Below are 12076 nucleotides of genomic sequence, written 5' to 3'. Positions count from 1 at the left end.
GGTGCCCGCCCTCCCTTCGACCTCCATGGTGCCCGCCCTCCCTTCGACCTCCATGGTGCCCGCCCACCCTTCGACCTCCATGGTGCCTGCCCACCCTTCGACCTCCATGGTGCCCGCCCACCCTTCGACCTCCATGGTGCCCGCCCACCCTTCGACCTCCATGGTGCCCGCCCTCCCTTCGAACTCCATGGTGCCCGCCCACCCTTCGACCTCCATGGTGCCCGCCCACCCTTCGACCTCCATGTTGGCCGCCCACCCTTCGACCTCCATGTTGGCCGCCCGCCTACCCTTCGACCAGCGGTGGAAGAGTTTCCATAGGATCTCTGTCCAAGCAGTTGAATGCCTTCTGATAGTCGATGAATTTGACATAGAGGGGGCAGCCTTCGGCCTCAATGTTGCCCGCCCCACCTACCCACCCTTCCGCCTCCATGTTGCCCGCCCGCCCACCCTTCGACCTCCATGGTGCCCGCCCACCCTTCGACCTCCATGGTGCCCACCCTTCGACCTCCATGGTGCCCGCCCACCCTTCGACCTCCATGGTGCTCGCCCACCCTTCGACCTCCATGGTGCCCGCCCACCCTTTGACCTCCATGGTGCCCGCCCACCCTTTGACCTCCATGGTGCCCGCCCACCCTTTGACCTCCATGGTGCCCGCCCACCCTTTGACCTCCATGGTGCCCGCCCACCCTTTGACCTCCATGGTGCCCGCCCACCCTTTGACCTCCATGGTGCCCGCCCACCCTTTGACCTCCATGGTGCCTGCCCACCCTTTGACCTCCATGGTGCCCGCCCACCCTTTGACCTCCATGGTGCCCGCCCACCCTTTGACCTCCATGGTGCCCGCCCACCCTTTGACCTCCATGGTGCCCGCCCACCCTTTGACCTCCATGGTGCCCGCCCACCCTTTGACCTCCATGGTGCCCGCCCACCCTTTGACCTCCATGGTGCCCGCCCACCCTTTGACCTCCATGGTGCCCGCCCACCCTTTGACCTCCATGGTGCCCGCCCACCCTTTGACCTCCATGGTGCCCGCCCACCCTTTGACCTCCATGGTGCCCGCCCACCCTTTGACCTCCATGGTGCCCGCCCTCCCTTTGACCTCCATGGTGCCCGCCCACCCTTCGACCCCCCACCCTTTGACCTCCATGGTGCCCGCCCACCCTTTGACCTCCATGGTGCCCGCCCACCCTTCGACCTCCATGTTGGCCGCCCGCCCACCCTTCGACCAGCGGTGGACGAGTTTCCATAGGATCTCTGTCCAAGCAGTTGAATGCCTTCTGATATTCGATGAATTTGACATAGAGGGGGCAGTTCCATTCCATCAACTTCTCAATGATGATGCGCAGTATTGCAATCTAGATCTATCTTTGTGGAAATGACGTTAGTGGTCTCGCAACTGAGTGTAGACTTGCGCCTTCATTCTGTTTAGGATGACTCTGTTGAACACTTTGCCTGGGATTTATAGGAGTGTTATCCCTCTGTAGTTTGCATAGTTACTGAGTCACCTTTCTTGGGGATCTTTTTGAGATATCCCTCCTTCCAGTATGATGGCATCTTTTCTCTTCCCAGATGCTTCCAAACATGGGGTAGAGCATATCTACTGATGTTTCCTTGTCTGCCTTCAGTGGCTCTGCAGGAATGTTGTCAGGTACTGCTGCCTTCCCATTTGATAGCTTGACGTAGTTGTTCCTTGCTTGGTCTGCTGCCGTCGATTGGCAAGTCCTTGTCAGCTGGCTGTTTGTCTGGTGGGGATTGCGGCACAGGCTGGACCAGCAGTTCTTTAAATTTCTTCACCCATTTTCGTTGTTGCTCTTCTTTACCCATGATAGTCTTCCCAGCTTTGTCTTAACAGGCCTTTCTGGATTGCTGTATCTGCCAGAGAGTTTCCTTGTAATATCGTAGAGTTCTTTCAAGTTTTTATGGCAAGCTGCTTCATGGGCTTCTGTGACGATATCATTGCCAAATCTTTGCTTGTCTGCTCTTAAGCTTCTCTTCTCTCTGCCATGGCCAATCCCAGGCCCAACTGCGAAAGGAGTGTTATGTGTGTGGCTAGCTACCCCACCATGTAAAAAATTCTAGCTACAAAAACCAAAAGATATTCCGGCTTTGGGGAGAGAGGAATCTCCTTCACGGAGAGATATGATGCCTTGTGGTGAAAGCCAGGGATCCCTGTAAGCCACAAAGCCAATCCACTTTCACTCGACCAAGACCATCACCATCAGGAGATGGAACATTAGGACCATGTATGAGGCAGGCAAGACAGCCCAAGTGGCAGCCGAGATGAAAAAAATATAATGTTGCCCTGTTTGGCATCAGTGAGCCCAGAAGGCTCCACACGCTCAAGGAGTAGCACTGATGTTAACACCTGCAACCAATCAATCAATCAATTGATCTTTATTTCGACGTTTTTCAGTCATAAAAGATTACAATTAAAACATGTATAAAACCAGAAACATAAAATGAGCATTTCCTAAAATCATTTCCTAAAATCAGATTATCAATCAAGATGTACAGTCATAAAACCATTCATAAGATCAAATTATCACACAGGGTTACTATCATAGTGTACAATGACTCTTGGTGCCGCTGTGGTGAGGTAACATCTCTTGGACCACATAGCTAGAAGGAACTTTGAGAGAGCAAAAACTATATGCGGTGATGTATCAGTCTTAAGGACTCTCATTGCAACAAAGCATTTATCAAATCCCATGTTCTTACATAAGGGTACCAACCAGTACTTTCTAGCTTTTCTGTAGGCGGGGCAAAAATAGAGGATGTGTAATTCATCCTCCTTACACGCACCACATCCGGGGCTAAAATTACTTGTGGGAACAGACCACGTGCTTGTGAATGCCCTTATTGGTAGAGTTCCGTGCCTCCATTGAATGTATAACTTTCTAGCACCTACCGGATATATGACATTCAAGAACTCCTCAAAAGAATCCGAGTGTTTAAGTGTTAGAAAGGTAATTGTCTGTGAGCCAGATTTAGAGTCATGTAACCATTTGTTTTGTTTATAATCCATGAAAGACTTCGCAAGCGTTTTGCTTGTAACCCCACTACATGCCCGTTCAGGATCGTACCAGAGGTCCGGTTGTCCCATTTTCCCCAGTTCCTTTTTCACAAATAGAAGCCAGGGGATTTTAGCTGCATTACCATGGCTCAGCACATCCTTTAATTCAAGCCTATAATTGGATAGTTCTGGAGTTATCCAATGCCTGCGCCAAAACCTGAGGGGTTTCAGAGCTAGCTCATCCTAGATAAAACTCAGTCCTAAATCCAGTCTCAGCGGAAGGAGAGGTGTGCCTTGGGGGAGTGCAAGTAGCTGCCTCATGAACTTATTCTCCACTTTAGGGATTTCAGGCCTACAGGAGTACCCCCAAAGTTCTCCATCATAAAGAGCCGAAGCCCTCGCCTTGACTTTATAAATCTCCAACGCGGGGCTCACCGGCTTATATGTCGATGTGTTTTACATTTTGGGGATACCACCCACTAATTGAGAGAGTTTAAGTTGGGATTTCACCTGTTGAGGGCCCCAGGAAACGTTTTCATTGATCGTCACCCCTAAGTACTGAAAGGTCTGTACCCTCTCCAGTCTAACCGATCCCAAGGTCGGGTTTGGGCGGGTCACTGCCGGAGGACTGAAAATCATAAATTTAGTCTTGTCAGCATTGACTTCCAGTCCACGGCAGCGGCAAAAATCAGTGAAGCCGTCCAACACTCTTTGGATCCCCATAGGGGACTTGGACAGCAGGAGTGTGTCATCAGCGAACATTATCGCTGGCACCCTCCTGCCTGCCAGTCTGGGAGTGTCGTTGTTGGGGACCGCATCCAAGTGGGAAATAACGCCATTCACATAGAGGCAAAACATGGTTGGCGCCAATACGCACGCCTGCCTAACCCACCTGCAAAATGGGAACCGGGACGACAACGCCCCGTCCCTCCAACATCTGACCTGTGCATAGTTTTGTGCCTGTGGGTCCCAGAGCCTCCACACCACTAGAGTCAAGCTAGCCGGGCTGATGAGAGGTGTTACCTCGAAACCGGTCCGGTCCTCGGATGCTTGATTCCGGTCTGGGAAAGATATGGCTGTTGTAGTTCGGACTGGACTGTTCCCATGGGGCACAGGGTCAGAGCTGATTTGCATAAAGCCATTATCTGACCCAGGGTGGTGTGGAGTGCAAAAAACGATGGATTTAGGCTCAGATCCTTGTACTGGGGTGAATGTAAGACATTGATCTACATTCTGTCCATCAAATTGTTTTTTGTAATTTGCAGCCTCCTCAGCATCGCCAGAATTGTAGTTGGAACTCCCATTTCCGTAAGCACCGCCCACAATATGCCCCTTGGTACTAGGTCGAACGCTGAACGAAGGTCCACGAAGACCATGTAGAGGCTGCCACCCTCTAGTGTTGCCGTCTTCCAGAATAGCATTATGAGACGGAAAACCTGATCCACTGTCGATGTGTTCTTCCTAAATCCAGCCTGGTAGGGACTAAGGATATCATACTCCACAATCCACTCCTGTAAGCGATCCAAGAGTAGACGTGAGAAGATTGTTTGAGGGACGTCGATAAGACTAATGGGCCTGTAGTTGGTTGGGAGCAGAGGAGAGCCCTTCTTAAAGATCGGGACAATCTCTGCTCCCAACCAAGTACCCAGTACATCCATGCCTCCCAGAATAGCATTGAAAAGGGCACACAGGTATGGGGCCCAAATCACCGGTTGATCCCTAAACAAGTCACCGGGCAATCTATCTAGGCCGGGAGCCTTCCCCATTGCCAATTTCCCTATAGCAATATAAACTTCCTCCACTGTAAACTCCTGATTGTCTTGTTCTCCCAGTCTAGTTATGTATGGCGGTGGACTTTCCTGACCTGGGGCTCCTTCATGTAAGGTCTTAAAATGGAGCTCCCAGACCCCCGCCTCAATGTTGGGTTCAATTGCGGATCTAGGCTCTCCTGACCCTATGCTGACTATTGTCCAAAATCTGCGCGCGTCTCTCATATCCAGTGAGGAGGAAAGGTTGGACCATTTTTCCATGTCCCACTCCTTCCTGGCATGATTCATTGTTTCTTAATATTGTGATCTTAGGGAGCGAATTTTCAATTTGTCTCTCCCATATTTTAGGACCCCAATGAGCTCTGATTTTACCTTCCTACATGAGGCATTGTACCATGTGGATACAGGAGCCCTACGCCTCCTGTTAGAGCCAGGGGGGTTAAAAAATTCCGCTAAACCGGCTACTAGGCCCTGGTGCATACTCTGCATACTGTCTTTAGAATCTAATGCAGGGGGCTGGGAAATTAAAGAGTCCACCTTCATGAAAAAAGGTAGGATTGCACTGTATAATTTTTGCAGTGCATCTCGTGATACCACCAGTTTCTCCCACTTGACTCTGCGTCTGTTGTTAGTTATAGTCAGGCCATTAGCTAGATCTATACCAGATTCCTTCCCATTTTCCCCAGTCCCTGGACACTCTATCCTCAAACTCAGTGCGTTGTGGTCGCTGTCCACCCTGGGCAATACCTCAAAGTCGACCACCTTCGACCATAAGCATGTTTCCACCATGATATAGTCCAATCTTGATTCGTGGCCTTTCTTATTGAAGGTACACTTAGACAGGGTGTCGGATGAGGTTCGACCATTGCAGGCCCTGATAGAGTTGTTAAAAATTAGAGTCGTGATCTGTATAGCCAGGGGGGACCAGGACTTCGGATATGGGGACTGACATGGCCAATGTTCGTCCTCACCCGTCAAAACTCCCTCATTCAAACCACGGAGTGGCTCGAAATGACAATTTAGGTCCCCGGCGACCAAGTAATGTGTGTCCCTGCTTAAGGAGCCAAGAAAAGATGACAACTCTTCAATAGTTTTGGACTCATTTGCCACACTTGTAGGCTGTGAATAAACATTCACGATGGCAAGCTTGTAAGGGGTTGGCCAGGACAGGAGGACGCACTGGATATCATCAGAGTAGGTCGGGATGGTCTCTCCCGAACAACCCAGATGTAACCCAACCCAGGTTGTGAGACCCCCTGATGGGGGTCCCTTACCGCCCCATCTTGCAGCAATGTGGAATGCTGCAAAACCCACTCTATGTAGGTCCTCCCTAGCCCAGGTTTCTTGGAATACACATATATCATTGTCATCCACAAAGGTGCCCCACTCAGTGCAAGCTAATTTGTTTGGTAAACCTGCCACGTTCCATGACAGGATGGACATACTGTTTGTATTCCCCACCCCAGGGCAAGTGCTGACGGGCAGAATGTTCACTATCCCAAGGGGATTGTCCGGACTGTTGGTAGCTGAGGGCAATACTGGTGGGAGATCTTCAGCTACTCTGCCCAGGCCATGGATATCATCTCTCCTGTTTCTCCATACTGGGAGGTTCTGGGCGCCTGGCAGCTCACATAGCTGGTTTCTCTCCATCTCAGCCAGACCATCCCCCGTAACCTCAACATGTGTTTGGATGTCCTCCTTCATGTCCTGCCCGCCCAGATACAGTCAGTCGACCTGATCCAGGCCTCTAAACCTATTATAACATGAGATCTGGTTATGGGCAGATGGGCAGATGGGTGATGGCCATGCCAATTCATCCCTCCCCTCCCAACTCGGCGGTAAGGTACAAGGGACCAACCCACATCTGGGTCTCTCAATTGTTTGCTAGGGTAAAAGTAGGAAAGCGGCCTAGCTTCAATTTTTTGTACCTACACTAGCTGGACTCTATTTGCATATGTGGTCTACAATATGTGGGTCCTTAAAGTTGACCAGTACGCAATCACCAGTTAAAGTTTTTGGCGTACTGCCTACCCAGCCCAACCTTCGGACCATAGATATTTCAGTAGTCATGGGTGGGGGAAGGGGTCTGTGCACATTAAGCCAGTGAGTGGATATGTTTTTCAGAGTTGTGTAAGATTCATCAGTTGGCCTACTAATTTCAGGGACCCCTGTTAGAACAATTAAATAGGGACTCACTTCTGGTGGCAGTTCCACTTTGGGCTTAGATCCAGGTCTCTTACTTGTGCCCATATATGCAGTGACCCGCCCATCATGTGAGGTAGTGCCAATCTCTGCCCCTCCTATACTGCTGGGCACTGTATCCTTAACACCCTTCGCTCTCTCTCCCAAGTTATTTAGCAATACATTTGATCCCCCGGTAGGTGCTGTGGGGTTCCCTACAGCTTGTTGTATCACAGAGGTAGCAGGATTATCATATATCGCAGGCCCCCCAGCCAAAATCGGAGGGTTTTGATTACCCTGTGCTATAGCGTTATTTACCAGGCTATTTAGAGTGCCCACTGTTACTTGTACAAAATTGAATAGTTTGTTTTCAATGCTAGCAAGTCTATCTTCCAGTGGGCGTAGTGAGGCACTGAGAAGTGCGGTAATTTTCATGCATAAAGAGTCCTCCCATGTCAATGGCTATTCCCGGCGTAGACCTGCAACAGACACAATATCACCCCCAGAGCTTCCCATCGGCAGTGGTGGGTCGAGTACAACAACTGACCTATGCGCATCAACGTCCTTTGGGCTTGACGAGTTTGCATTTATACTGCGGTCTTTGGGTGGTTTAGCTGCCCTGGCTCCTGCCTTGTTTGCAATGGTCTGTTTATTCTTGGGAATTGCACCTGTACATTTACCCTGATTCTGACGGGTATTTGGTCTAACGGGGATTTTTGTCGGGTTGGGGCAGCCAATTGCACTGTAAGGTCCTGCTGGATTAAATCAGTAGGGGGGGAGTTACAGCCAGGTCCTGGATATGTGTTTGGTTTGAGACAGTCAATAGGGCATTTTCAAGGTTCACAACCCTCGCGATCTCAGGTGTTCAGGCATTCGCAAAGTGCCCCAATGAGGATCTTTTAGCCATGGCAAGATCCTGGGACACCCTGCGTTCCATGAGGACAATGCCCTGGTCAATCACGGAATTGGCCCTAACAATAAAATTATCCAATGTTCCTGTAAGTTTATTGTTGTGAGTTTAGCTTCTGGACTCCCGTTCAGCCATTTTACAAATGTGTGCTTGAGAATACAGATCTGATGCCTCCACAGAGGGTACTTACAGGTAGCTTCCTACAGCTAATTCCGGTGATGGCGAAAGAGGGGTGGCCCGGTCTCAAACGGGATATAACAGGCCCGCCCTTGGCCTGGGCTTCGCCCGGCGGACGCCAGCGCGCGTCCCGCGTGCGCGACTAAAGAAGAGACTAAATAGGGGGTGGTGGAGGCGGGAAGAGGACCAGCTGTGGCAGATCAAGAGCCGCACACCCCGCTGGTCCTCGCAGTCCCGCAGGCAGCCTGTAGATCGGTCTCCTGCTCCGAGGTTCAGCAAAGTTCCTGACTGGGTAGTCCAGCAATCACCAGTAACACCAGTGCTCCCTCTGAGTTACCAACACGAGCAGCTCCCGCGGAGCGGGGGCCGCAAGAAGTTTTGTCCTGAAGGCAAAAGATCCTGGTAGGTCCAGCAATCCCCGGTATCACCAACGCTCCCTCTGAATTGCCACACGAGCGGCTCCCGTGAAGCGGGTGCCGCGAGAGGCTTTATCCTCAGCGGAGGTAGGGCGGGAAGTGGACCAGCTGCGGCAGATCAAGAGCCGCACAGCACGCTGGCCCTCACAGTCCCGCAGGCAGCCTGTAGATCGGTCTCCTGCTCCGAGGTTCGGCAAAGTTCCTGGGTAGTCCAGCAATCACCAGTAACACCAGTGCTCCCTCTGAGTTACCAACACGAGCGGCTCCCGCGGAGCGGGGGCCGCGAGAAGTTGTGTCCTGAAGGCAAAAGATCCTGGTTGGTCCAGCAATCCCCGGTATCACCAACGCTCCCTCTGAAATTCCACACGAGCGGCACCCACCTGCAACGACAGAGCTCTGATTGGATGGGATGGCCAAGGTCCCAGAATCATCACAGTGACCTTCCACACACAGAAACAGAGGATCAACATGAATGTTATCCAGTGCAATTCACCTACAACTGACAGAAAAATTACACTTTTACAACAGACTCCAGTCCATCCTGGAGAAATGCCTTGAGAGAAACATCACCATACTGAAGGGGGACCTCAAAGACAAAATTCTAAGCAACAACACTGGCTATGAAGAAGTCATGGGGAAGCAATGGCCTTGGTGACATGAACCAGTGTTGTGAAAGGCTCTCCTATCTCTGTAAGTGGCAGTGTATTCCCACACAAAATAATACTGAAAGCAATGTGGTTGTCACCAAACATTCAACAGAGAATTAGATTTACCATGTCGGCATTGCCAAGAGTTTTCGGAGGTCCCTCTAGGATGTGAGAGTGATGAGGAGCAGACGTGGCTTGAGACCATCACCATGTCGTGGCCAGGCTGAAGAAAGTATGGATGGAACCTTCAAACCAACCCCAGCGATAAAACACCACCCTCTTCCAAGATGCACATAAACAGAGTGAATACTCAGACACCCTCAGTAACAAATTTCAAGAACTAGAGGATGACAGAGGCCCAGTAGAAAGTCAGTGGGAAAAGCTTAAAGAAATACGAATACAACCTGCCAGGAGTTACTGGGTCCCAAGAAACACCAACTTAAAGAATGGATCTGCACAGAAACTGTCCGCAAAATCCAAGAGGGAAAGGAAAAGAAAAAGAAAGCTGTAGTCACCACCAGCCAAATGAGCAGAAAAAGTGAGAGCTCAAGGAGAATACACCAAAACCAATAAGGGAGCAAAGAGAAGCTTCCCTCACCCAAAAGATCAACCACATTCCCTGCTGGGGCATGTTGGGCTCGCTGGTAGTTAAGGATGGCCCTCTATCAGGGATTCTGTAGGATTTTATGGGCTTGGAGACCAGCTCTAAAAACTTGTGTTCACCTTCTTGCCCTTTCAGCCACACACCTCGTACTTGTATGTTTTCAACATTTTCTTCACTAATTGTAAAGGAATTGGCACTATATTTCATGAATTTGTGAAGAATGTCCTGTACAACAGTTACGATTTATTACACGTGATTGATTTACTTCCTTTTGTCATATGATGAAGGTTGAAATAGCTTATGGATAAACGCTTATAATTAAAGATGTTTTCATGTGAGTTGGCTTTAAACGTTAGGCAGAAAGCTGTTACTAGAATTATTAAGACTGACTGTCTGTGCTTTTCTAATCATTAGCTCTTTCCTCTACTTCACTCTTTCTTCCAGTATTTTGAAACAGACGACCCTGAGTTTTATAAGGCAAAAGTGTGTTTCATTTTGAACAATGATGTGAGTGAAATGGAACTGGTCTTTGCTGAAGAGAAGTACAACAGGTCTGGGCAGTTGGAGAAGGTGAGTCTATGCTGAGGGCACGTCATTTTCTGACCAGTTTTTCTCATTTGTTTAATGAATAACAAATAAGTGGCACCAATTATATCAAACTCAAATGAAAGGAAGTCGCAAGGAGCGCATGAAAAGAGGAAAGCATAGGGTAAAGCGGGAAACAGTAGAGACTATGTTTAAAAGGCATGTTGAGTCAAGCACTCTTTGAGTGGTGTAAACTACTCTTATTTTGAAAGTGAGCCGTGATCAAGAAGAAAAATTGTGACTTTTAGTTTTTGGGACATCTGTTGGTATTGATCATTTTTAGGGACTTAATTCAGGTCAGCCTAGCTGCGACTACTATTGACGTGCTCTCTCTGAGCCATTAAAGGTTTGTGAAAACTGTGGCTCACATCATATGCCATATGTGGTGTTCTGGTTGGGAAGAATGCCCACCTATATATGTGGACATAGGTGTCTCACGGCCCATCCCAAAACATTATAGACACTTTACCTGCAACAGCATTATACGCACACAGTTTTTTTCTTTAACCATAATCATTCCACTCATAATTTTTTATGCCGACCAAAATGATTCACATATTGCTTTTTCTTATCCAAAATTATTGTGCACCAACGCTCTCTCTAGCAAAGACATTCTGCAAATTCCTCCCTTTATACAGATAGTGTTCTACACATCCCTCCCCTAACCAAAAGCTTCCCACAAGAAACCATAGGTTCCGAACGAAGATTAGATTAGCAGGACATGCAACTAACACATTCCACATTTGCTGAGGGCATATGAAGGATGAAGGCTCCTTCCTGTTTGTTCCGCAGTGCTAGTGGAACATCTTTCCTACACTCCATGCATTTGAGAACATTAATAATAATAATATTAATAAAACCATTTGTAGAGCGCATGGTTACACTATAACAGTGTGTCCCCGCGCTATGGAGAGAAACCGCCCAGCGAGCAAGACCTTCTGCACTTGGCACCACAAGGGGGGGAAGAGGAAAAAATACTGGGCTTAGGTTTGAGGGAATAGGTATGTTTTCAATTTAAGTCGGAATCTTGCTTCCGATGGTTCCATACGGAGTTCGATAGGGAGCTCATTCCATCTCTTACAAGCTAAGTATCTGAACGAGCGACCTCCCATTCGTGATTTGAAGATGCGAGGAACCTGAAACCGCATGCTCCTAGATCAGAGGTCTTCAAACTTTTTGATGCCGAGACCCCCTTGAAAAACCTTTTTAGGCGTAAGGACCCCCTTCCGACATAAGATTCTAGAAACTGGTACTCCTCATCATAAACAACTATCGACAACCATAAATGCGCCTGTTAGACCTCATCACATCCATCCATCCATCATTCATCCACCCACACTTCCACCCACACTTCCACACATCCATCCAGCCTTCATCCATCCACCCTTTCATCCTTCCATCCATACATCCATCCTTTACCTATCCACCCGTCCATCCACACACCCACCTTTTCACACATCCATCCATCCATCATTCATCCATGCAACCTTTTATCCATCCATACATCCATCATCCATCCACCCTTTCATCCTTCCATCCATACATCCATCCTTTACCTATCCACCCGTCCGTCCATCCATCATTCTTCCACCCACCTTTTCACACATTCATCCATCATTCATGCATGCAACCTTTTATCCATCCACCCATACATCCATCCTTCATCCATTCACCCTTTCATCCTTCCATCCAACCTTTCATCCATCCATCCACCCATCCATCCCCCACCTTTTCACACATCCATCCATCCATCATTCATTTATGCAACCTTTTA

The 12076-nt window shown here is 49.0% G+C and overlaps 1 protein-coding gene across 4 annotated transcripts in view; it reads left to right on the top strand.

Moving 5' to 3' along the window:
* Nucleotides 1-12076, top strand: part of AREL1 (apoptosis resistant E3 ubiquitin protein ligase 1) — a 618076-nt gene that overhangs the window by 438318 nt on the left and 167682 nt on the right. For all 4 annotated transcript variants that reach the window (XM_086937491.1, XM_086937493.1, XM_086937492.1 and 1 more), the window contains one exon: nucleotides 10162-10287. In XM_086937491.1, the coding sequence (XP_086793617.1) occupies nucleotides 10162-10287 (126 nt within the window). The remainder of the gene's footprint in view (nucleotides 1-10161; nucleotides 10288-12076) is intronic.

The sequence above is a fragment of the Lissotriton vulgaris genome, chromosome 9 (genome assembly GCF_964263255.1).
Source record: "Lissotriton vulgaris chromosome 9, aLisVul1.2, whole genome shotgun sequence".
Taxonomy (NCBI): Eukaryota; Metazoa; Chordata; class Amphibia; order Caudata; family Salamandridae; genus Lissotriton; species Lissotriton vulgaris.
This window is presented reverse-complemented; position numbering and strand designations above follow the sequence as displayed.